General features: G+C 31.8%; 4 protein-coding genes across 7 annotated transcripts; 1 reads left to right on the top strand and 3 right to left on the bottom strand.

Annotated features, from left to right (window-relative positions):
* Positions 1 to 861: 861 nt before the first annotated feature.
* Positions 862 to 5,379, bottom strand: LOC108476971 (uncharacterized). Of its 3 annotated transcripts, none has more exons than XM_053023654.1 (6): positions 4,505 to 5,365; positions 2,834 to 3,593; positions 2,613 to 2,671; positions 2,320 to 2,448; positions 1,984 to 2,119; positions 862 to 1,324 (listed from the first exon to the last, which is right to left on the bottom strand). In XM_053023654.1, exons 2-6 carry the CDS (start codon positions 3,536 to 3,538, stop codon positions 980 to 982), a joined length of 1,374 nt encoding a protein of 457 aa, XP_052879614.1. In that variant the 5' UTR covers positions 3,539 to 3,593; positions 4,505 to 5,365; the 3' UTR covers positions 862 to 979. The 3 variants fall into 3 exon arrangements, with proteins under 3 accessions (XP_052879614.1, XP_052879613.1, XP_052879615.1); XM_053023653.1 differs by having other exon boundaries at positions 2,834 to 3,618; XM_053023655.1 differs by having other exon boundaries at positions 1,208 to 1,324; positions 1,908 to 2,119; positions 2,834 to 3,618; positions 4,505 to 5,379.
* A 3,353-nt stretch (positions 5,380 to 8,732) lies between these two features.
* On the top strand, positions 8,733 to 10,503 carry LOC108479499 (60S ribosomal protein L36-2-like). Of its 2 annotated transcripts, none has more exons than XM_017782145.2 (4): positions 8,733 to 8,876; positions 9,475 to 9,581; positions 9,931 to 10,130; positions 10,244 to 10,503. In XM_017782145.2, the coding sequence occupies exons 2-4, from the start codon at positions 9,480 to 9,482 to the stop codon at positions 10,275 to 10,277; spliced, it is 336 nt and encodes a 111-aa protein (XP_017637634.1). In that variant the 5' UTR covers positions 8,733 to 8,876; positions 9,475 to 9,479; the 3' UTR covers positions 10,278 to 10,503. The 2 variants fall into 2 exon arrangements, with proteins under 2 accessions (XP_017637634.1, XP_017637633.1); XM_017782144.2 differs by having other exon boundaries at positions 8,744 to 8,876; positions 9,478 to 9,581.
* A 632-nt stretch (positions 10,504 to 11,135) lies between these two features.
* On the bottom strand, positions 11,136 to 17,174 carry LOC108479498 (cleavage and polyadenylation specificity factor subunit 2). Its single transcript, XM_017782143.2, has 18 exons — positions 16,908 to 17,174; positions 16,656 to 16,824; positions 16,366 to 16,462; positions 16,008 to 16,134; positions 15,797 to 15,918; positions 15,551 to 15,645; positions 15,301 to 15,452; positions 15,045 to 15,102; positions 14,847 to 14,954; positions 14,274 to 14,526; positions 13,490 to 13,674; positions 13,279 to 13,371; positions 12,691 to 12,789; positions 12,221 to 12,352; positions 12,090 to 12,134; positions 11,831 to 11,998; positions 11,675 to 11,749; positions 11,136 to 11,554 (listed from the first exon to the last, which is right to left on the bottom strand). Exons 1-18 carry the CDS (start codon positions 17,054 to 17,056, stop codon positions 11,453 to 11,455), a joined length of 2,229 nt encoding a protein of 742 aa, XP_017637632.1. The 5' UTR covers positions 17,057 to 17,174; the 3' UTR covers positions 11,136 to 11,452.
* Positions 17,175 to 18,317: 1,143 nt separating this feature from the next.
* On the bottom strand, positions 18,318 to 21,674 carry LOC108480005 (signal peptide peptidase-like 1). The gene is made up of 4 exons (XM_017782896.2): positions 21,545 to 21,674; positions 19,766 to 20,705; positions 18,843 to 19,043; positions 18,318 to 18,626 (listed from the first exon to the last, which is right to left on the bottom strand). Exons 2-4 carry the CDS (start codon positions 20,561 to 20,563, stop codon positions 18,510 to 18,512), a joined length of 1,116 nt encoding a protein of 371 aa, XP_017638385.1. The 5' UTR covers positions 20,564 to 20,705; positions 21,545 to 21,674; the 3' UTR covers positions 18,318 to 18,509.
* Between the last annotated feature and the right edge of the window lie 5,324 nt (positions 21,675 to 26,998).

Here is a 26,998-nt window from a genome sequence, read left to right on the forward strand (position 1 = left end):
AAGAAGTGTTTGCAAGAAAACAAAGGGGATTACGTGAAATGTCAATCTCAGATAGAAGCTTTCAAGTCTTCTTGTTCATTGAAGAAACCGACCCCATCTGCGGGTTCTACAAGTAGCATCCGAAGCAATTGATTTTCTGGTTTGATAAGAGTGAAATCCCTTGATTTTGACTGTGTAACCCATCTCCATACTTTCTTTATTGTGTTACCTTTTCATGCTTTACTGATCTTTTAAGATGTAGTTTGCACTGTAATTTAAGTAAATTTTGGAACCAGCCAAGAACCCTAGTTTGATACCTATGAAATTTGCCGTAATAATTTCCCGATTGTTATTACAGATCATGATTTTTCCTCTGTTTTGTTTCGAATTCGATATCTTTATTTTGAAATTGGTTAATTTTTGCTATTAGTCCCTGCACTATGCGTAGGTTGTGTATTTAATCTCTATACTTAGTTTGATCAAATTTAGTTATATATGTATTTTTCGAATTGGTTAATCCTATACTTTTCAAATTCGATATCTTCATTTTGACATGGTAAAATTCTGCTATTAATTGTGTACTATGAATAAAATTATAGAATTATAGATTTAATCCATGTTCTCCATTTGGATTATTCTCATTCTCAGATTTTATATTTTTCAAAATTCAAAATTTCAGGCTAAACGTGTAATTCTAAAATTTAAAAACACAAATTAAAATAACCAAATTAAAATATATATGAATTAAATACATATTTTATATATAGTGCAGGTACTAATAGCATAATTTAACCTTTTGAAATTTATTTGCTTTCTTTAGAACTGACCTGTGTTTAGCTTCTCAGGATTCAGGCTCTCAACGATTGCTTGTGATTATCGTAGTGAGATTGGAAATTCAGTATAAATTTAATCAATGAATGATGTTGTTCATCACAAATATCCTAATATTTTTTGATCTTTTTTTTTTCTATCCATGTTATTTTCCAAAAATAATTACATTTCACCAATCATCCCTATGTGATTTCTTGAGCACCATATGCCCAGATTCATCTCTATCGAAAAGTCGTTCGATCAATTCGTTCCAGCTTACTTTGCTCTTGCTTTTCCCCGACGATCCAACGGATGACTCGCTACTCAATTTACAGGAGTTGTACTTCTCTACGTCCTCGGACTCGTCGAAAGTTCCGTATTCAGACGGTGGCGAGTAAGCATGGGGCACTGATAATGAAACAGCCCTTTGGAGTGCAGCTTTGTACTCTTGTTTGTGTTCTTTTGTTAATGTCTCTTGCCTTTCCATTCTTTGTTTTGCTGGTATCTCCATGATCCTATCTTTCTCTAGCATTAACTAAAGCCAAAAAAAAAAAAATGTACGGTAAACTACTCTAAAGTCACTAAACTATTAGTAAGTTTAGATTTTAGTCACTTAACTTAAAAAAGTTAAACAATGATCATTAAACTATTTGAAAGTTTTCATTTAAGTTACTAAACTATTAAAAAAAATTTATTTAAGTCATTAGACTGTTAAGCTTTTTCTTTTAAAAGTTCGGCTAACGAGCCCAAAGTGACGATTTGATGATCAGTACAGTAGATAAGTACCCATTGACAAGTAAAAAAACATAAATTAGATCAAAATCGATCTAATAGTCAATATTGGAGATAAGAGAATAAAGTTGTTTAGATTTTGATTTGTAAATTCATAACGTTCAAAATTGTTTCATAAAAAAAACATGAATGGTCGAAAAAAAAAGGGAAAGAGAGCTTTCGATTAGTACAGGTAGTGCGAACAAAGGTTATGGAACAACAATTTTAACAATCCAATGACTTAAATAAAAACTTTTGCATAGTTCAATGACCAATTTGTAACTTTTTGAAGTTGAGTGATCAAAACATAAACTTACTCATAGTTTAGTGACTTTGAGTGAATTTACCCAGAAACTGTAATTGGCTAAGTTATATTTGCTTTAAACCATTACCATGAACATAAAAATGCAGCTTTAAACTTACATCCATGGCTTTCTGTGATTCTCTTTCAATCCATATTATAGCATGGTCGGATGTGGCGTTACACGAAAGAACTATGTGCTCGAACCTTCCATCCACGGGCACTGCTGTCTTCACAACTGGGGGAAACCTTCCACATCTGCAAGAGCAAAATATAATGGAGGGTGTCCATCAAGAGATCAAAAGTTCTTATGGCGATAAAATGGGCTGTCATACAGCATGTACTGAGTCGAGCCTTGCGAGGCATTCTCACGACGACATCACCATAGTTAAGAAAAACCCGAATTCACTAAGTATATGGGGGGGGGGGGGAGAGACGGTTGTTATGTCTCATTATACCTGAAAGGCTTTCGCTCGACAATGTGATAGAGGCGACCAGGTGCATATAGCCTCCTTGGATCTTTAAACATCTTCTCCTCAGGTATACAAGTATCCTTCATACATCTCAGGCATAGTAGGCATGGCAAACTGTTTAAATGGGGAACCGAGAGTAAGCATATTTTTATTTGCAACTAGGAAAACTGGTACTTGATTGGGCAACTGGCTTTACAAATGGATGTTAGCACACTCCAGAGGCCCATATCAGCTATAAACAAAACGAATTCGAAACGGATTATAGAGTCCAACTATACCAAAAAAGTGACTTGAAAATGTCTTCTAACGGCGTGGCTGTTCGTGGCAAGAAATCATCCTGATACAGAGACATAACGCGGTTCATATCCCAGTATTTAGATAAACACGTCGTGTGGCAGAAATTACAATACTAAAAGTTCTGCGATAAACTGACTGATAGTATGTATCGTAGCTGACAAAAAACAAGGCCGAGCATTAAAGGGGGCGAAAAAAAACTTGCCTGAAGAACGACAGAATTAATGACATCTGCGTATCTGACCGCTAAATTCAGTGACATACACCTAGCAGGCGCGATAGCATAGCACCTGATCCTACTCCTGTCAATGTTTCCAAGTTTATCCTGATGCTGGACAACCACCAAAGCTAACATGGCTGCTACACCTGACCCGAGAGAATGTCCTGCAAATGTCAAAGTATAATTTGGGTGCTCCTCGACGAGTTCCTTCAAAACTTCGCACTCTGCATCTAAAACCCATCCGGCAGCCTTCAAGAGTCCGTTATGAACATAGCCACCATCGAATTTCCTTTTACCCAACTGATTATTCAAAAGCACTTGGTAATCACTTTCTTTTGCCAAATTAAGACCTCTAATGGCAAGAACTATATCGGCATGCTCGTGATCGAGGTATAGTATGTAAGAAGGAGCCTGTCCTCGAGTGTCTTCGTAAGTTTTTCTGAGAATTAACCAATCAGGGTTGATCCCATATCCTCCAGGGGGTTCCCAAAGGGGATGCCGAATATTGTCCTCATAAACAGCTAGAATGTAGCGGCAAAGTCGAGGAACAGGCTCGAATTCTTCTGCGGTTGCAAGACCCCATGTTACACTATCGTGGCCGGCGGTATGCAGGCATCGATTCCATGCCCATCGAGCACAAGCTAGGCAGTAAATACATTCTAGGAGTGGGAGGCCACATATGATCGACATCGATGCCTACTCTCGGAGATCGACAATGTAGAGCACGAATTTGCATGTAAATGGCCTGGAAAACAAGGGAAAGTATTCCACTAATGTGGGAAAATACCGAACAGCAAATAAGATGAGATACTAAATTCACTCACATTCAGGCTGCAATCACTGTACAAATTAGAGGAATCAAACAAAGAAAATTCAAAGAGATTTGAAACAAAACTAGTTGAGGACTTTTATCATACATTTCAACTACAAAGTACTTACATGAGTACAGAGTATTCAAATTCAGTATATTGATTTCTGTTATATCTACAACTTGCGAGCTCACCCCGCACCCTACCAATCTCGCAAGACAATACGAATCAACATACTAGTTAAGGGCACCTGTGATGACAAGAACTAGTAAGCCCAAGTCTCTACGAGCCTATAACCTCGCTAAAACACATAGTGGGAACTATACCTCTAACATGAATAGAATATCTCTCTTTCATATCTCACATTTATTCATTGTCCTAACATGACAATCTCATAACTACAGAGATAAGACATTAATAGGTCGTTTGCGTTTAAAGGAATATGGAACTAATGCCGGGGCAACGAGTGGCATCTGTGGAAGGAATAAAGGCACCCGTTTTAAGACGCACATTGACTCTCTCGACACTCACACTCTTAGCTTTCCTCGCCCTTTCTAACTCCAACCACCTAAAGAACCCGAATTCCAACTGTCTATAATCACTTATGGCTCTCCGCCCACTAAATGAACCGTGGCAACCCATCTTAATCCCTACGTTCTATCAACAATTTTCAATCGTATATAAAACAAGTCCATTCAAAAACTATGCAAAGGTTCCCCTATGATGATACACTATCAACTGAACATACCAAAAAACAAAAAAGCATAAAGAATCGATTCAAAAGCAGTCTAAACAGTACCAAATTAAGCTTCCACACCATTGTCAAGTGTAAAAACAAAGCACTCACCAGATAGAGTAAATGATGACTATAGAAAGAACTGCAACTCGAGGTGGCTCATAAATTGATAGCTGTACAAAGAAACCGATCTGGGTCTCTCTAGCATTAGGGTTTTCAATGTCATAAGCTACTCAGTGATCACAATTTTTTAATTTTATCACCGAAAAAAAAAGCATTTAAGAGCTATAAGAGAAAAATAAAAAAGACCCAAGGTATCAAATTTCTGTCTGATCAATAAAAACACAACAAATTAGATTTAAAAAAGAAGAAGACTTGTTAGAGTGAAACAAATGGGATTCCATGTTCATATGCAAAGGTTCCTTGATAAGAAACTGAAGACAAAAGACATGGACTTTAATTTATGAGGTTTAGGCTGGTTGGGGTAATGCTGAGTTGTATTATAAAAGACTTAAATTGACAACCAAAAAAAGTAAGTATAATAAGACAAAGGAACAAAAATTGAGAAGGCTAGTTAACTACAACTACAAGTCAAATTCCAGTCAGTCTGAATTAAAAATACATAATAGTGACCGATGTTTTAAGGTTGCTTTTTGATTCTTCTTCGATATAAAAATTCAGTGAATTCAACCCAGAAAGAAAACAGTGAAGAAACTTTAACAAGTGTCATATAATACATTGATTAATAATATTTCCCTTAAAAGTATTAGCTGTTTAAGAAATTTTGTTTGGACCAACCGATGAGCTACGAAACTGTGAAGATGAAGGTGAAGGCTGAAGCACGTTACTGTTGATCATCATCATCCACTGAACGATCAAAACTCCTGATTCTGGGATTTTTTTCTTTAATCCTTCACGTTGCCAATGCTTGCTTTTATGTTGTTTTTATTTATTTATTTATTTTGGGCTATTAAGGAGCGTTATATGAGCCTTCTTTTTACCGTAAAGTGGAGAACGTGACACGTGAAGTTGGGTAACTATAGGTTTTTTTCTCCTTTTTAACACAATTCAGGCAAAAGTAATGATAATAAAAAGGGTAAACTACAATTAAGGTAATTAAATTATTAGTAAATTTACGTTTGATCATTCAACTTTAAAAAATTATAAAATGATTATTGAATTATTCAAAAGTTTTCGTGTAAGTTGATAGGCTGTTAAAATAACTACTATTATGATCTTATTTGTTTGCACTGTCTTCTCTAATTAAAAAAACTCTTCTTTCCTTTTTTTTCTATTGTTCAATATTTTTTTATAAAATATTTTTGAATATAAAAAATCTGTAAACCAAAATCCACATAATATTATTTTCCAAATACTGACCCTGATCATCAGGCCCACTTAGATCTAAGATATATTTTTTTACTCATTAATAGGTACTAATCCACCGTAGCAAATAATTGAATCATTGCTTGAAGTTCGTTAGCTGAACTTTAAAAAAAGACTTAACAGTTGATGGACTTAAATAAAAACTTCGAATAGTTTAATGATTTAAATAAAATTTTCAAATAATTTAATGATCATTTTAGAACTTTTTAAAGTTGAATAATTAAAATATAAATTTACTAATAATTTAATAAAATTTACCTAATAAAATTTATTTCCAAAAAAAACTAAATATATATTATTATTCTGTTTTATAGAGTAAAAATAACTTTAGAAGTGGTCTAGGATGATGTTATGTATTTTCTTTTAGAAGGTAGTTAAACAAAAAATATTATGACAAAAAATTTAATAATTTTATAAAAAATTATGGTTTACTTCAAATGATAAAGTTAAGAAATTGGAACTATAGTATATTAGGTTCAAATATCTCTTGGCATAATGACAAATTAAACTCTTAATGTTTATATTTTTGTCAATTTAATTTTTTAATTAAATTTGATTCTCTGCTTTTAAAAGAATCGAATTTGCCCAACAACCTTTTAAAATAATCAAATTATTATTTTTTAATAAAAATATTGACTAAAACATTAAATTTTTAAACATGGCATCCAACATAACAATCCATGTATAATTCATATTATTTTTAAAAAAATTATGATTTATGATTTTTATTATTATTATTTTTTTATTTTTAATTTTTTGTTGACACGACAAGTAAGATAAGTAATTTCATGTCAGCATGAAATATATGTGGTTGAAGGCTAACATCTTTAAAAAATAATGTTTTAGTTGATATTTTCATAAAAATAATAAATTGACTATTTTTGAAAGACTAATAATTAAATTTAATTAAAAAAGAATAAGGTCAAAATGACAAAAGACATAAATATTGAAGGATAAATTTATTATTATGTTTATTTTATATAAAATATAAAAATATATGTTTGGAAAAAAATTACTTTAATAATAGTAAACAAGGTAAAAGTGTCATGGAAATCTTTGTATTATGAATTAGATTGTATTTTACCCGTTTACTAAAAAACTAGCAAATTAATTCAAGCACATTAGATCAAAAAGTAAACCTATTATTTTTGTTACAAATTTTATCCAATTCTATTATTAAAAATTGCGTGACTGATAGAAAAACCTAACAGTTATATTGGTGTGCCACGGGCATCTCATACTGATATATAGGGACCAACTTTTAACAGTAAAAATAGATAAAACTTTTAACAAAATGATTAATTTACTCTTTGATTTGAGATACATAAATTAATTTATCTATTTTTAATAAAAATGATAAAACATAATTTGGCTTCTAAAATTTGTATGATACTTTTATCTAAAGAAAAAAATAATAATTATGAAACAAGATTTGTGAAGAAGAAAAAGGCAAATGGCATTACAACACGCACGACTTTGACAAGTAGACTAGGCTTAGTTTGGATGGGCGATTGGGTGCGGTGCGGTACGTTTCGCTTACTTTTTGTCTCACGCTACAGTATCTAATCTCAATGTCACCGCTGTTTTTACACTAACCGCAGGTAAACGCACCGCCCATCCAAACTCACCCTAGTTTTCTTGGCAGTTGGTACCTAATTTGATTGTTTATTTATTTATTTTTTAAAATTTAATTTAATTATGAAAGCACATGAAAAATTCTAAGTTGATACAATATTTAGAACTATCTATAATATATTTCAATATCTTAAATAATAGGATAAATGCACTTTGGCATGCTCAAATTTACGTATTCTTGTACTAATAATAATATCGTTATTAAACTCAATGCTAACCGAGTCAAGACTCAATCGATAATTTAATTTTTTATTTAATTTCACTTTTTTACAATTATTTATATTTTTACAATAAAATTCAGGGTAAAGAGGAATATTATAGTCCAAGGTGGCACACCAACAATTTTTTAAAAGAAAAATACTATTATTTAACTTTCATAATACTTGCCAAATAAAATTATTTTCAAAAACACAAATAAATTGTTGACGCGACGAAACTTAGGCAATAATAAGTACTCAACTAACTTACTTGACTATAATGACGTAATCACAAATTTTTGTTTAAAGATAACATTAAATATTCGTTTTATAGTTTATAGAGATGATGATTTAAATTTATGATTTTTCTTTTGAATAATATTATTTTTAAAGTTTAACGTGAGTACTTGTAAGTTGTATATATATTTTTTATTTATTTTAAAGTTATTATATACATAAAAAACCCACAAATGATGTGTAAAATAATTATATTGTTTAAACAAACAAAAAGACAAAGTATTTATGTTACTTAAAAAATATAAAGATAACTTTAGTCCCTAATATTTATTTATTTTGTCATTTTGGTCCTTATTCTTATTCTTTTTTTCAGTCATTTTGATATTTAACTTTTAAAAATTAGTCAAATTATTTATTTTTGATTAAAAATTGAGTGAACTATCAAAATTTGAATAACATTGACATGACAGTTTATATGATATGTTATGTATACTTCATTATTTACATGGATAATTTTTCTGAAAGTTTTATGAATTTTTTGAAATTTGTTGATTTTTCAATATCTTTATTATTATTTTTTAATTATTTGTGGATTGTTACACTAGTGGCCGCATCAATGTCGTTAAAATTTTAGTAGTTCAGTCAGTTTTTCATCCAAAAATAAGAAACTTGACTAAATTTTAAAGATTAAGGGCCAAAATAACTTTAAAAAGAATAAGGGTCAAATGGAAAATTGAGTAACGATTAGAGATTAAATTTATCATTATGCCCTTAAAAAAATTATGGCTTACAAGTCAAGTAATTGGGCTTTAAAATCAAGATATTCTAAGAAGTAATTTGGGTTTAAAAGATTTTGTGGGTCGGGCTCAATCCTCAAATCCGTTATGTTCTTCATTTATTTAGTTTTTTATTTCAGCCCACTCATGTTAGAAACCCTAAAAACCTAGATTCGGCCATCAATATATTTGTTAGATCACGAATACAAAACCCTAATTTAAACTCCGCCTCAGATATCCCCGTCTCCACAGGTACATCTCTCTGAGCCCCTTCGCCACTTCTTTAGTATCTTTCTTTTTCATAGCATTTTGCTCTATTTGATTGCTTGTGAAGCGAATTGTAAGCTGAAAAACCGTAAATTTCGTGTCAGATAGCTGAAGTTATTTGAAAATGTGAAATGCTAAGCTCAAATATTGAGCAGTTTCATCGAGTGCATTGGATTTAAGTTGTGTTCATTATCTGCTGTGTGTTGATTGCTGGGTTTGTTTTAGATGATATGATATTGACTGTTTTGATATTGGGTCACAATCTTTGGTTTCTGTTCTGATATTGGCTGGGTTTGTTTATTATATATGTATATATATTGGTTTTGCAGCACCATTTTCACGCCATGTTAACTGTAGATCTGGTTTTAAGAAAGAGGTGTTTGGAGATTAATATGCACTTGCATTTTTGTGTTTGATGAACTGTTTATGCTAATATATTTCGGGAAATTAAAAGATTTTTATGAAGGAAAGTACAATGAATGAAGGGTTTGAGTCATTTGAATTCTAAAGGCCATTGAAATGTCGTTTGAATGTTGTGGTTTTCATTTTATTTATATGTATATTTGGTTGTTTGTTTCTAAAGCAGGCATGGCTACCAAGCAGCCAAATACTGGCGTCTTTGTAGGACTGAACAAGGGCCATGTTGTAACAAAGAAGGAGTTGGCACCACGCCCCTCTAATCGTAAAGGAGTAAGTATATCTATATTAATTAATTCTTTTACATAGAATATTTGTGATCGGGTTTAACTTATCATAACTATTGGTCTTCTAGTAAAAGAGTAAAGGGAAAACTGTATTGGGGAAAAAGATATGTTCCTTGGATTCGGGTATGATTGGTGGATAATGAGTATGTGTTTAATGCAGTTGATTAAAAAAAATTAAGAATTTAAAAGAAAAATGTATTTAGAGGGCTATATCTCTGTATTTTTGTCTGAATATGCATCCAGCATTTGTACTTTTATTTAAAAAAACTGTAATGCTTGTAAGTTGCTATGCTAGATCTGTTATTATGTGTACTGATTTTTCTATTTTATTTCAGAAAACGAGCAAAAGAGTCCATTTCGTGAGGAACTTGATCAGGGAAGTTGCTGGTTTTGCACCGTATGAGAAGAGGATCACTGAGCTTTTGAAAGTCGGTAAGGACAAGCGAGCTCTTAAGGTAGCTAAAAGAAAGTTGGGAACTCACAAAAGGGCAAAGAAGAAGCGTGAAGAGATGTCCAGCGTTCTCCGCAAGATGAGGTAATTATCTCTTATATCCTGGGAAAGCAACATTTATTGTCGTAAGTTTCGAAGGATTTGCAATCTGAAAATGGGTAAATAAATTGTTTCGTTGGTGCAATGTTTGCTTGCAGAGCCCACGGTGGAGGTGCAGAAAAGAAGAAATAAAGCTTTATTTTCTTGGTTTCTCACCCTTGTCGTGCTCGAGTTTCTTCTTTAGGAGCAGCTAGAGGTTTGTTTAGCATATGTTTCATTTATGTTGTTTTGAGACTGAAATCAGTGCTTTGGAACTTTTGTTTATTTGAGTTAGAGATGAGAAATTGGAAGAAGTAATAACTTTTAAATTTTATGTTTTTTGAATTATATTTAACGCCATTACTATTCTACGTGCAAATTTTGGGTATTTAGTTTTGTGGATCTCCATTTTGCCATAAGATGTTAAATCTCTGTGCATACGGCCTGGGGCCGAAAGAAAAATTGAAACCGATCCAATGGTATTTAGGTTGTTTTTATTTACAAGTTAAAAATCATTGAATTGAATCCTGTTTTTATTTTGTATTTAATTTATAATTAAAAATAATTTTCAAAAATATTATGTAACAGCTAACGATTATATTGTATTAGATTTACAATTTAACCCTTTTAAAAAATAAATTTATGTATTTTTATAATTGTACTTAAATGTTTAAAATTCATTGAGAATCTAAAATTGAAATGGAAAAATCGAAAGTCGTATCTTACCTAATTATTAGAAATCGTTCAAAAAAAAAATAAAAAATTGATGAGATCGAAATTAACTCGTCCTCATTCGGCGGAACGGAATTATGGATATTTCCAGTATGATGGTCTTGCAACGATAACATATTTCATTTGATAAAACACATACTTTTGCGTTATTTTTTTATATACCTTTCAATAGAACGAAGAGAAGCCGCAATTTCGTTATTTATTATTAGTAAAATTTCTTTTACACCTATCAATTAGCCTTTCGTTGATAAAAATAATGATTTGCTTTTTGTAAATCTATTGCTATAGAATCCTACACCCTTTAATGTGTCAATGTTAAAATCTAATGACATGAAACGGTCTGTTTCTAAACTAATGTCATAATAAAAAGGATATACAAAAAAAATGTATAAATGTGTCTATCTCTATCCTCTTAAGTAATGACAAAAAGGTTAATAAACAGCAACCTAAAAACCATACAATTTAGTTGGGTAAACAAGTAGTACATTCAACCAAAAATGGTATGCTACTGACAAACAAAGTTAATTAGTTTCTGAACCTTACCAAAGCTGTGCTTTCCATACTCTATTGCATTGTGTATTATTTCATTCCACAACCTAAAGTAAATAAAACTGGGAATATAGATATTCCCGTATCTTGTAGTAATCTTCGCACAAGGGACCTTCGATTATGATTTGCTGTGTACCAGAACCACCACCCTAAGACGAACAAGAAATGAAGTTAAAAGAAAAAAAGCGAAGAACAGATCATGACCCATAAAAGAAGATGATGCAATTGGATGATGCCAGACAGGAAAGTCAAAATGCCGAATCACTTACCTTTTGGCTTGCAACCCCAACTTTGCGTAATGTCACGTATTCACCGCATCGCAACGCCCCTGCAGCAAATTCTACCTGTAAAAGAAGCACCTTTGGGTGTCAAAAGGGGGCTATATATTTTCAAGATTGTGTGTAAACAAATATGAAAAGCAGTACCTTGACACCCTTACTGGCAAGAAACTGCTTGAAATCTGCCATTTTCAGATCACCTACAACCACAGATTTATGCGGGGGAGCTGGTGTCGAGATGGGTAGTAATGAGAGCATGTCGTTTTCTGTCTTCCCTACTTCAGCATCCACCCAAGCTATTTCGTAGTCTCCTAACTGATATTGCAGTTATGTTAGACAAAGGGATAGAGATTGAATGTAACTCAAATACGGTTATCAACATCACAAGATTAATTCAATTGGTTACCTTTTTAAAGAGGACATTGCTCATCAACTTCTCAGATAATTGTACCTACATTACAACACAAGGCCAAAAAATGAATTCTGATATTAAAATGATTGCCTTACATTAAACAAAAAACATAAGAAGTTATATACCTTATAAGCACATAAATCAGATGTGACATCAATTGTTTCTTCAATTTGGGGAGCATAAACATGAGGACAAACATGTTTCAAGCAATGTTGCTTCAAATGCTCTGTTGCCTCTGCTGATCCATGCACCAAGACCTGTTGAGTGAAAAAAATATATATGACAAAAGGCACCCGCATAAAATAGATCAAAACCCAAAAATGTTAGGAGGAACAGGGTAACATGACAAAGAGGCATATTTTAATTAATAAATATAGTGCAATGCTGTGTGCAATTGTTCAACAGCTATTGCTGCATGTTCCACCTCGCAGGATTAACATTTCACATCCACGTATAATAGCATGGTGATGTAATAAATGCATTACAAGTAATAGCATATTGCACAAGGAAAAATTTACATGGACAGCCCATAAAGATGATAAAGCAGATACATAAACTAGGAGTTCCAAAAAACTGCCTCAAGAAATATCCTTACAAGCTTTAATGGAGCCACGTGGGCAAGGATTGATTTGACAGAACGACCATCGGAACGCCCCTCATAATCCATGTAAACAAGTGAAGACTTTACTTGCACCTAACCATCATTGCAGAACATTGTTTGGTAAATGGCAAAATTAAGTATATTGTAGTTGACTGGTTCAAAGGCGTCAAAACAATAAGATATGAAATAGCAGTTCATAATTGCTGAAATTTTCATGGGCAAACTCACAACCAAATCCCCTTTCAGAAACAAACCAACAAATGAAACAGAAACAATATTAAAAGCAACATATTTCACATTGATGTCAGTACAACATATAAATCGAAACTAAAATGACCTCGTAAAAGGGCATTTGTTTCAGAAAAAAAAAGATAAACAATAACAAGGAAGAAGATAATATGACGAGGGAAGAAAAAGAAAATATAAAACTCAAACAATCTGGAAAGGACCAATACAAGTTGAAATGAAAAGATAAAATGCCCATGGGTGCTTTCATGTCATCATAAACAAAAGCAAAAGAATCATCACCGATCAGTCCAAGCAAATTGATTATACTGTGACTTGAGCAAGAGTAGAACTTACAGTCAATTCGTTAGATATAACTTTTGAAGGTGTTGTGTCAAGTATCAAACTAGCAGAGCCTTCATCAAGTTTGCCATCCATATCCCCACCAGTCTGAGATGCATATATAAACAATTTCATTATTGAACAGTTTCAATAAACCCAAATATCAATAGACTAAAGATAGAGAGACATAACATTCTCAAGCAGATTGCCCAAAGCAGACACTTACACGCATAGCTCCTTGGTCCATATCTTCATCCTTTATTACATAATCATCAGGATTTATGACCTCACCAAAATCATCCCAATCAGAAGTATTGTCATAGAAGGGAAACATTGGGGCAACACTAGAGGATGGGGGCACAAATCCATCAATCAGAACATCACGGAATCTGCTCCCATGTTGACCTAACCCTGCAGATAAAAAGATATCAGCTGACAGTACACAAGAGGATGTAAAAGATAATCAAACTCTTATTATGCATCATGAATATCCCATACAAGGATACCACATCAGTGCAGGGAGAAACTTCTGGAATAGTACTGATTTTTTTTTCCTTCTAAAATAAATGTAAACCATCAAGAATCAATGAAAATAAACAAAACCTGGCCACTAGTTTTATCACAAAAATAAAGGAGGGAACTCCTATGTCCAATGACGGGAATTACAGTCAAGGACAGTCCAAAGATAAGTTATTTAAGAGTTGACACAACTGCAGGAATGTACATGGAGAATGGAGACACAAAGGTGAAATTTATCTAAATGCATTTTAGCAATTTATGAGATCTTCTGACCTGTTAGAATCAATTAATATATGTCAGAATATCCCTTTGTTGTGAAACCCTAAACAACCCCTTTCTCTCTTAATTTGAATAGGAAATAATCATTCAAATACACAGGAAAACAAGTAATACAAGGCAATAAGAATTGGTCGAACACTCAAAACCCCAACATGTATACCAGTTTCCAAAAGAAAATTAGACTGAGTAGCTTGTAGGAAATGGAAGAATACCATCCAGTGAGGGATGCTTATTATGAGTGTCAATAACCATTGGATCACTAGAATTGACATCGTTTGCAAGAGAAGCTTTAGATTCTTCCTCTTTGATAAGACTAGCTTTTAAAGCTTCTTCTTTTTTCAACCGGTTCTGCTCTTCTTCATAAGCAATCAACTCCTCCCCAGTCAAAGGAACCCTCCTAGACATCGTGACTTTAACAGCTTTTGGAGGTGGATCTGCCTGAAGCATACGAGCTAACGTGCCAAACTACATATACAGGTCAAAGTATCACCATCTATATATTATGAGGCAGAAGAGATAGAACAATCCTTTGATAAAACAAAATAGTAATTACATGTCAGGTACATTATTTTTACAAAATTGTTATTTTATAAACCTGATAAAAAAGAACTTGGACAACCATGAAACACAAAATAATTCCTGACAACAAGTTAAATGACAAAGAGCTTAAAATCTTTGGTCATCAAGTAAATAAACCTCTATTGGCCACAAAGTAGATGCTCATCAACATCTACACTGAGCATGAATTCAATTAAATTTGATGTCCTCCATTGTGAAGAACTCACCTGGCCCCTTTCAGTAAATAGAACAAGATTCTTGACATCTGCTGCCCACTCAACAAAAATATCATGAGAAAATCCTGCTTCCAAGCTGGCCATGGATGCTAGTATAACCTAAAATAGAAATATAAGCCAACAGTCAAATATATTAGGCTGAGAAAGATCATGGTGATCAGCTGTTTAAGAGTGGTGCAATCAACTAACCTTGGGACCATCAGGCACGCTATCAAGTTCACTCTTGCTTGTTAAAAGTTTGATATTCCTGCAAAGTTGGCATAAATAACTTATACAATTCACCTCCAAATGAATATAGATATACAAAATTTACAGCTCATATCGGTTCTACTTTGTTAAGCATGTAACAATGATACAAACCGAGGCATAAATACACAGTAGTGAAAAGTAAAAGAATAGAATACTAGCAAGTACTGATGGCATCAATAAGAAAAGGAGAACTTACTTCAGAAGAAAAGCATTATCACGTGAAGTTTCAAAGGATTTAGCTATAGCATCACTCATCCACTCAAGAAAACTCTTGACATAATCAAGTGTGCTTGCTGAAACATATGTCACAAAGTAGATGGGGAAGTTCAAAGACTTCAATGACCAGTTCTGTTTATATCATGATTCAAACTTTGCAATCGTTAATATGGCTAACCAAACGACTAATAAAAAATCCACCTCTTTCTTACTCAAGCATCCTTACTGACCTCTTCTAAAACTAAGAGAAGTTCCAAGACACGACCAGCGGTATCGACAGGTAGCAACACATTTCCACCACCTTCTAGAGTCTTTGAGATGATTTCTGCAGAAATTTCTCAATTAAGTTTAGCTGTGACCATGGTCCATAAGTGCAGGTGTTGGAGTGCATTAGAGCATAAAGGATTTGAGGATGTGGAAAAGAACTTTTATTTATACCACGACTTAATAAATTCAACGACAAATACATAAATTACCAACAAAATCTCTGTCCCTCTCCCTTTGCGGCTTAGGAGGTTGATTGTTCAAAGCATTGTAGGCATCAGTTATAAGAACAGCAGGCCGAACAAAAGATTCTAGAACAGTTCCATTCAAATGCCTGATAAAACGGACTCATCTGAGTATATAAAGTTAATGCTCAAAATAAAACTGCAATCTGAGATCAGATAAAAGATAGCATATATATACTTCTCTTTGCGTCGGTTAAAATCGACAGCATAAATGACATCTTCTCCGTCCTTTGTTATCTTCCAAACAGTACCACCCAATAGATGGCCAGCAACATGAGGAGCAATTACAATACCCTCACCTTTTCCTAGACCATTGTAATGGAAACAAAAACAATATACTGAGAAAGTAACATCTTAAAAAGGATTGAACTAAGTGGTTGGGCAATGGCATTTATCTGAACAAAAGTTACCACCCACATATAGTATTAACTACCAAGTGTTGCAACATTCTATTCGCTAAAACTTTCACTGTTGATTAACATTGACCTAACAGGTAATGTAATTGAGATATTTACTACTAAAAAAATATATGTTACCAGATAAATGATAATTCTGCGAGTAGGTTAGCCGAGTTATACTCTGGAAAGCAGCATCAATGTCATCCAGGGAGAACAAATCGAAGTCTGATACTTGCTGCAATTGGGAAAGATAACGTAGTATATCAACATTAGTACTACAAACAGAGAAGTTTAACTTCAAGGATCAGGTATAACAGTGTAATCCACTAAACACCATTCCCATACACATTGATGATTCAAAATAAAACTCTTCAAAACAACTAAGCTCCGAAAATAAATCAAATAAAGAAATGGAGATAAACTTTCACCTTACGAGAGAGATAATGATCGTACATAGTGAGAAGGCCTAATCGATGAACCGGTTCAGTGGAATAAAAGGGAGCCGAGAGTCCAAATTGTTTCATAGCGTACGGAAGAGCACCGAGGTGGAGCGTGTCCGAATGCGACAGCAACACCGCGTCTACCGTCGAAGCAACCCTGCAAAAAGAACCGTTCCAATGTGAGTTGAATTCGTTAATTAATAGACATTTCGAAAGTCGAAGAAGAAGAAGAAGAAGAACCTGGAGAGGGGTTGAAGAAGGGAGGGGTCAAAGAGGTCATTCCATCCACAGTCGATTAAGAAGTTGAAGCCGTCGATTGAGACTAAGTAAGAGAGAGGGTTCTCGTTGTATACTCCACAGAGTGGGGTTACCTGAACCGACGTCCCCATTCTCGCTCGGTGAAAACAGAAGATTCAGGGCTAAGACCCCAAGTAAAGCTAAAGTTTCAAACCGGGGTGGGCGATTTTAGTGAAGGGCTGAAGCCTGAAAAGTCGTTGGAACGGCGCCGTTTGGAGTTTTCTTTTATAACGAGTTTCTAATTATATTCGGGAAAAAAAATGAGGGAAAATGGTTTAATTAGACGGCGTCGTTTCCTCGAAGAGAGATAAATATTGACGAGAAGCCCATGGACTATTACAAGGTAAGAGTCCGAGCATCACATTCCTAATTTATTTTTATATTTTAATATTAATTAAGAAAATATGTCAGTTTGTTAACACCATTTGGAAAATAAAATAAAAATAATAACAATTCATATTTTGTTTTTCTAAAAGAAAGTGAGCTATTACATTTCAAATCCAAAATATTTTTAGTTTACATACAATACAAAAAGACATGGTGGATTTTCTTTATATTTAGAAAGTATTCTGCTGTATTTTGTAATGGTTACTTCTAATTATTCAGATTATTATTTATAATTTGATTGTATTTGCACCTTAAAAAGAAGTTTGTTTTACTATTTTTAAATATTAAAATTTTATTTTATATTTTTATGGTTAAATTTACGTAAAAATAGTATGTTTTATACTTTTATTAAGATGGATGGTAATCCAAACTAACTTAGGCTGCAATTTCCATTTATCCAGATCCAATTCAAGCTTAGTTTACTGAACCGAGTTAATATGTCACACGTAATGACTGTGATAAATTATAATATTATTAATATCATTTTATTCTTATTAAAATTTTAATTTTTAACTCTTCAATTGAATTGATTTGACCTAAATCTCTTCTACATACAGCAGAGAAAGGATAAAAATCTCCCTGATATTTTAACCTTTACGTACTGAGGATGTTAGTATTACGTAGTACAACCATTTATACAGCATGTTGGCCTTCATATAGTACTTACCATCAATCTTAAAGGCATAAATTAAAGGATAAATATAATTTTTGGCCCAAGCAACTAGGTTCATTTTGATACTTAAACTTGGTAATTAAATCCATGCCATCGAACTTTTACATTTTCCAAGTTTAAGGATCAAAATAGACTGAGTTGTTAAGTTCATGAACCAAAGTATGACAAAAAAATATAGGTACCAAAATGAACCTAATTGTCAACATCAAGGCCAAAATTACATTAACCGTAAATGAATGGCCATAAAGCATTTTAGAGCAAATGGTTGACCTTGTATCTGCTTGTTCACATGGTTCACAAAGTTTTTTTTCTGGCTTTCATTAAGGAAAATATATCATTGGCAGAGTTGGATTTCATAAAGTAAAACATTGAATTGTTGATATATTACTCTACTTTTTCAATGACAGAACATCAAAAGGAATATACAACCGAAAGGTTCCATGTACCCTGTTGAGGCCCGGCTTCATGTCAGAGAAAGAAATGGCTCAGACTTCTATTTGTCTAGCCTTGTCATTGAGATTTGGCATTGTTCCTTCCCATAATTCAACTAGATCCTTCCTTAACCACGAGATAAAAATCACAGGTCCCAGAGTTGAAGGTACCTGCGTGCAAAAGATGGAGGATGTCAGTTGAAAACGATATGGAGGTGCAACAGGCATTCCATGAACTCAAAAAACTATAAAATTCATTTACAGCTTTAGGTAACCTCGACGAATTTTGATCGTGTAAACAGTGAGAAATGAGAATAGAAATGATCAGAATGACTACATCATATTTGCAAAAGCTCATGCTTGGAATAAAGAGGGCCAACAAAATACCAGATAAAGAAGAGCAGGTTGGGGCGAGTGAGTCAAAATGCCGGCTGCAAGCGCAGTTACTAATCCAACAGCATAGCCAGGAAGGGCATACCATATGTATTTGTGCCCCTTCGATGAATGTAAATCTAAAAGATTTACAGTTTCCCTAGTCTTTCGATGATCAAAACAGAGGACTAATGCTAGAAGCATGGCAGGAATGGCCTACATGAACATAGACAAAACAATCAGACACTCTTGACAATTTGAAAAATAAAGATGACATTAGCCAGCAAAGTAATTTGGAACTGGTAACAATACTACGATGTTATTCTCAAGAAGTCACATGCATATGTTGGAGTGCTTGTCTCTATAAATGCATGAATTGCAAATAACATATGGTTGGTCAATAAGTACAGAACACTGGTCTCCCTTGTAGACTGCATGTGTTCATCTGCAAACCATAATTGTTTGAGAGGACATGTTTGTTAGCTCTTCTAATAACAACCATCCTAGGAACAGGAGCAATAAGAATAAACTTCACAAGCTTGAAACTGAAATGAGAAATTAAGGGCCTGCACCTTGAAGATACTAATAAATGATGATCCAATAACAAAGAACGTGCAGATATTGTAGTGCGTTGCATGATATATAGTGTGGGAAGATAAAAGAGAAGAACAAAATAAATTCAACTAAAAACAGAAAATTCTCAACACAGGAAACTTCTCAAAAAAAGATAAGTTATACTGCACCGAGTAAAGTTGTGAGTAATTACTGCTCAAGAAACATAGGAGACACAGTTCTGCATATTCTACATGTTTGTTCATAGAAAGAACTGAAATAAAAATAAAATGAAATGTAATGATGACTGCTCATTTCATAAAATAAGAACCTTTGAAAATTGCAAAAACTGCTTTCTTATATACCGAAGAGAAAGGCTTTCATACCATATCACCAAGACCAAGCATCATGAAGTCAGCTGAATTCCCACCAGGGGATGCACCACCGAGCAAATTCCTTGGAAAAACAATCTTTACAGGCAATTCTAGTTTTTTTGTGATCAATTGTAAGCCAGGAAGACTCAAACTATTAGCAACCGTGTGAACCGGGTTTGAAGCTTGTTGTGTTGCTACTGACACCATGACATTAGCCCCAAAAAATCTTTCAGAGAAGAAAACCCAGAATATGTCATACACAAACAAGCACACTAGAAGCATTGCACATATTTTGATGTTTGGAAGGCGCACATGACTGACAAATGCAATACATATGGAAATACCTAACAAATTGTTCAAAATCCAATGCCCTGAAACAAGCCAAGCTGCAACCATAAGTATGCATGCCAATAACAATAAGCCTTGTATTCTGGTAAATGACTTTGAACAGCACCGAGACACAAATGGGTCAGCCAAACCAAGTTGTGATTTCAAATAGGCAACATGAGGGGATAGACAGAAGAATAAGGATGAAACAGAGGCAATAGCTGTGAATGCAGTCAAAAGTTGTGAGACAGAAGAAAAAAGGTAAAACATCAAAAGCAAGCTGCAGGAGCTCATTATTGGGATCATTAATGCTTGGGACCGATCTAGAGTAATTGATGCTTCCGACAAGTCACGGTTCCGCTCCATTTCTTTCCCATAATTCAGAGCACGAAATGCAGATCCAAATGTCACAGCCACTGCTGTAAGTATGAGAGTCAGTGGGGCAGGCTCAAGCAAATACAAAAGCTTCCACAAAGAATCCATGACTAAGAGCACAACTCTCTTGGATCAATTATCTGAAGCACGTCTTTTACGCGCCTAAACCGAATACAACACAAGATGAATCTCGAGAACAAAGTTGCACTACTTCTCTAATGAAAATTATTAGCTGAGAAATCCATGCAACCTGCGAAACGATTACACCAAACAAAATCTATTAAAATACGTAATTAAAACAGGAGAAACATCAGTAGCTAGATCAAGGAAAAGTGAAGCAAAACTAGCCCCTAGATATACTAACAAATGGATGCTTCTTAATCCTTAGTTGGATGCGACTGCACTAAGCAATTGAGTACTTCAGTTAGTCTCCTCATCATCTATTTAATCCTTTTTTAATAACATTCTTTCTTCTGATTTGCATAGAAAATCACAACATACAAACAAAAACACAAAGGGGTATATTCTACCAAAAACAACTTAAACCCAGAACAAATATTTAACTAAATAACTTTCTTAAAGATGTAAAGCTAAAAAAGGTTGATTACAATTCCAACATTCTTCTAATTACACTAACTCAAGTACTCAATTGCTTAGTGCAGTCGCATTTAACTACGAATTAAATTTCCGTCCAGAAACAAACCAAACTGATAACAGCTGAATTTAGCAATTTACATCTCATGTCCTTTTTTTCGACAAATTTATATATAATTACCTCAAATTTTAAATTTTCACACTAATCAAAATCGCAACAACCAAACAAATGTTGAGATGAAATGCAAAAATTTCATTACGTTCACAGCTCATATCACATGAGGAAGAACTCCATAAAAGGGTTAAAAATCTAGGGCGTAAAATATTACAAAAAGAAAAAGCTATAAAAATAAAATATATTCATAAGCACTATTCCAATAAAAGAGTAGAGATTAGATTTGATCTACATACAAGCGATGAGTAAAGATCTGAAGCAGCAAAATTAAAAAAGAAAAAATAAGCAAATTAAGAGAGAGAGATTTTGGAGGGGACTACCTTGGACTTTGTACATTTTGAGAGGCCTTTTTTTCTTTTTTAATTTCGTTCAGATGATGATCAATAAGGAGGTTCTCTTTTTCCTAGTGCGAGGCGAAGGAAATGAGATTTTAAGTTAATTCACAGAAAGCCCCCCATAATTTTACGTGTTTTATAATTAGAATCAATTTTCTTTTGGGATTTCGCTTTAAAATAAAACCAAGGAAGTCAAATTCTTCTATTAATCCCTATATTGTGGGTAAATCATAGATTTAGTAACTATACTATTAATTCTTATTATGCGCAGATTATAAATTTAATCACTATACTGAATACTCTAATTTTGTTAGTTTTAGCGCTTATAGTTTTCAATTTTAGTAACAATATGAGTTTGGAATAGGTAGTGAAATGGGCTAAAAAAACTAAAATCAATTATGGTAGTAGTTAGATTTAATTAAATTAATATTATATTATTCAAATATAAACTTATGGTAAGATAAATTTTATTATTAATTCGTAAAAAGAATGTTAAAAAGTAAGGGTGTGTTTAATTTCTTGAAATTTTAAGTATTTAAAATTAAATATTAAATTTCATAAGTTCCGAATTTATGTTATAATATTTTAATATATTAACAAAATTAAGTATTGAATATAATTATTTTGTTTGATAATAATAAATATTAATTTTTAAAAAACTGTTTTATAATTTTAATTTTATTAGTATATGAATATTTATTTTGTTTTGAATAGTTTTGGATGAAAAAGCTAAAGATAAATTTTAAATATTTTAATTTTTAATAAGAGGAGTAAATAATTTATTTAAAAATAATATTTGAAACATAAAACTAATTTAACCATTAATTTAAGAGTTAAATGTCATCTTAAAATTAACATGAAGCGTTGTTTTAAACATGTACACCAAATTATAAATATATGTATCCCTATTGTGTGAACATCTTTCAATCAAAAAAGAATGAAGAAAAAACAACTTTCTCAATTTTTATTAAGGGATAATATACTTTTTGGTTCCTGAACTTGATAAACTGTCCACTTTGTTACATGCGGTTTTTTTTTTTTTTTACTTTAGTATTGAACTAGACAACTAGATATATTTTAGTCTCCAAATTTGAATTTCAACAATATTTGATGATGTGACCAATGTTTTTGGAATATGATTGGATTGAATAGTCGAACCGGTTGGATTGAGAACTGATCGATCACTGATATATTGGTCCAAACAAAGGGATGGAAAATAAGTGAATCGGAAACTGCTCAAAACATGTCAAAATCAATAACTAGGACAAAACCAATGTTGAGCGGTTTGAATCGTTTTAGCATTTTTTCTACTTTTTATTTTTTTATGTTTTTAATTATTATTGGTCTAGTCGTTGAACTGCTAAATGAATCAGGAGCTCTGGTATGACTAGTTCAACCACTGTTTTGGGTATTAAAACACTATATATGGCATTTTGAGATTATACACATCATCACCGAAAATTTTTATATATATTTTTTCAATTTTCATATAATGACGTGGCAAAATCTTAAAGTAATACATATTCAAACACTTATATATTTCAAGTTTAGGGATTAAAATATTTGTTGTAAAATTAAAATATCAAAGTTGGATAAAAATTATAAATTTCAAAATGAATTTAATTAGTAAGTTGAGAGTAAAAAATTATATTACCAATTTTATTAACACTATATTGTCCAAAACCCGGCCCATAGTCTAGGAGAAAGGTTCGTACGTCAAATTTAGAATGTTCACATGAGTTATAGGGTACGGAGACCTCTTAAATCTACCGAGACAGACCCAATACGTGGAAGCAGCTAAAAAGCCCAAAAATATAGCCCACTTCAATTTTCTAAAACTTGGGGAGTGGAGACCAAATCAATCTCCTTACTCGAAAATTTAATTCATATACATTAGATGAAAGAGAAAATAAATCATTTCAGTTAAAAATTTCATCCATTAGTACCGTTAAAATTTGATGTGGATGATAAAGTGATCAGATAATGACATGTGGCATGTCATGTGCATTTTATGCTGACATATGAGATCCAATTTTTAACAATAGAAACAAATTAAAATTTTTAACAAAATGACTAGTTTACTCTTTCATCTAATGTATCGGTACTAATTTATCTATTTTTAAGTAGAAAAATAAAATATAATCTAACATCTAATACAATAACCTCCGTAATACTTTTATCCTAATAGTAATTGTCAACCTTTATGTTTAATTAATACTATAAGTTAACCATATATAAAAGCAGTTAATAAAATATTCAAATTTTATTTTCTAAAATGTAATAAATATAATAGTGATATTATATTTTTATATTCAATGGTTTAATACGCTGTTAGCATATTTTATTAGACTTATTGGGCTTGTAATAGTACAAGTTTTGTTACAATGCATCAGCAAAGGAAGTTTCAAAAAAGTTCACGTAAGTCCACAACCGCTTAGAGGAACAATTTATGCTGATGAATACTGTTTCACTTTGAAATGAGTTTGGATTGAATTGTTAAATTATTAGTAGATTATTATTTTAATAAAAATAATAAATATTAATTTAAATATGTTTATTTTTATATAAAATCGAGAAAATATATATGCAAGGATTTGAACTTAACATTATAAATTTCATCTCAATTTAATTATTTCAATCGAAGCAATATTTTTTGGGTTATTTTTAATAAAATTTTTGCATAATTATTTGGGTAAATTATAATAGTAGTCACACAACTATTAGTAAATTATTTTTTGTCATCCAATTATGAAAAGTTACAAAATGGTGATCTAATTATTCGTAAATTTCTTTTTTGGTCATTTAACCATGAAAAGTCACAAAATTGTCATCAAACTATTCAATTTTATTTTTTTGGTCACTAATTGGTTAACAATGGTAATTTTTAAAATTAGAATGATATAAACTTTAAGGGTATGTTTGGTTTGATGAAAAAGTGGAGGATGAGAGGAAAGAATGAAAAGTGAAAATAAAATAAATTTTGAGTGTGCTTGGTTGAAAAGAAAAGTAAGAGGAAAGAAAATAGGAAAGATGGTCATATTTTCCATCATAATGCATAAATATCAATAATTCCAAATTGGAATGACGAGAGGAGAGAAAATGAGAGAAATGTGCATATTAATTTAAAATTACGCATTTTTTAAATATTTTATTTTATTTCGTTCTATTTTTTACCTATACCTAGCAATTGACGAATAAAAGATTTTTTTCTTTCCATTTTTCCATCACTCCTACAAAGCATATATATGGAAAGAAAAACATGCTTTCCATTCAATTTTCCATCATTCAAATTTTCTTTTCACTACCAAGTAAAGCTTAACTCTAAAAAATCTAACCCTTAACATTTACACGTTATACATTTTAATTTTTTTTTTTACGACTCTTTTACCTAAAAAGTTAAAAAATTTATCAACTATTTGATTGAAAATATACAAAAAAAATGAAGACATCAAAAATTTAATATAATAATTTTCATTCTTTTAAAATTAACTCAAAAGTAAAACTGCAAAAAATATAAAAATACAAAATGTGTAAACGTGGAGTGCTAATTTTTAGAATCAAGACTAAATAGACATAATTTATAAATTTCAAGGTTAAAGTTGCTATTATATCAATTTTAAAAGTTGTCATAATTAGCCAATTGGCAACAAAATTAAATAGTTAAATAATTATTTTATAATTTTTATTATTGGGTGACAAAAAAACTAATATTTTAATTGATAACTTCATAATTAAATAATAAAAGATTACTAATAATTAAATTACTAATTATAATTTACCCTAATTATTTTCACGTACATTAATCTAGTTATAATGAATTCAGTTAGGAGCTACGAAATGTGCAAAATGTGGTCCAGTTGGCAACGAAACCTTTACTTCAGAAGCTAGCTCCCGTGCCGGGCTTGGTTTCAACAAAGCAGTCACTATCTCTAGTCTCAGTGGGCTGGATGTTATGCCTTTAATTTCACGTTCTTATTGTTTGACACTTGAACAAGAAAAGTTCAATGATGAACAAAAACAACCCAGTTGAGGAAATGATTGAATTTTTGGCACCTCACAAGCTAAGGTTTTGTCGATTTTGGTTAAAAAGATGTCCTTGGCATGCTTGAAGATTATGATTAATTTTATTGTTTATAAAAAGTATCTTTCTGGATTCGTTGGTTTTTTTTTTAACCGTATACAAAGTTCAAATCATTATTTTATTAAAAATGCAAATATATTTTATTGTTGCACTTTTTAGTTATCAATAAATTAATATTTGATACACTATAAACTTTTTCTAGCTATATAGACATTTTATTTTAAACAAACTCTTTTTTTATTATTTTACCGCACTAAATATTGAATTTTCAAAATTTTGAGTTGCAAGCCTAATAAGGGGTTAATTTGAAAAAATATCGTATTTTCAATTTTTAGGTAAATTACATTGCAAGATACTCTAAAATAGCATTATTCCTATTTAGGTTATTTTAATTTTTGTGTCAATTTAGTCATTTTAATTAAGACTATTGTCCAAATTAATTATTACCGTTTAAAATTCTGTTAATACATTAATAAATTGCTAATGTCAAACATTAGTCAATTGAATGACGACACGTGACACTTTTTTTGTAACTTTCAACTAAAACTTAAATATCTCTTTATAATTATTTCAAAATATTATTTTTTCCTCTCCCTCTGTATCTCGTTTACCAAAACCTACCATTTTTATCTATACATTAAAGTAAGAGATAAAAATGTAAAAACAACTTATGAATTAAAAATGAATTTTTGGGAAATATAAAACATAACCTTTTTTTCCGTGAATATATGAATATTCATCAAAATTTCGGAGCATATGAAATCCATCCTCCAATCCCACAATACTTTAAGATTCATCAAGATTTATGTATTACAAAAAAGATATACTCAATTATGTATATGATTTTGCCACAACAATAAAACTGCCCCAAACTTGGAGAAAACTTTTTTCTTTTGCAGCTATGGAGGTAATACAACAAAGGAAATCAAAAATTAACAAATATGACAAATGGGTAATGTTTGCGAGGAATAAGAAATATAAGAAAAAAGCCAGAACAGTTGAACGAGATAGACATACAAAACATCAAAATGGGGCTAGTGTTAATGTGACCGTCGACTTGGTTGTTTTATTTATGACCGCAAGGATGTACATTTATCAGCACAAACAAACATAATTTATAATTTGTAATTCTAACTTTAGTCAAAAGTAAAAAAAAAAAGTACCACATATCGTTATTCAATTAACTAATGTACCACATCAGAATTCAATAGTGGATTAATAGAATTTAATAGTAGTAACCAATTTAAACAATTATCTTAATTAAAGTAACTAGATTAATAAATAAAATTTAAAATAATCAAAATAGAAACGATGCTATTTTAAATTGACTTATAATGTAATTTACTTTTTTTATTATC

This window comes from Gossypium arboreum, chromosome 12 (assembly GCF_025698485.1).
Source record: "Gossypium arboreum isolate Shixiya-1 chromosome 12, ASM2569848v2, whole genome shotgun sequence".
NCBI lineage: Eukaryota > Viridiplantae > Streptophyta > Magnoliopsida > Malvales > Malvaceae > Gossypium > Gossypium arboreum.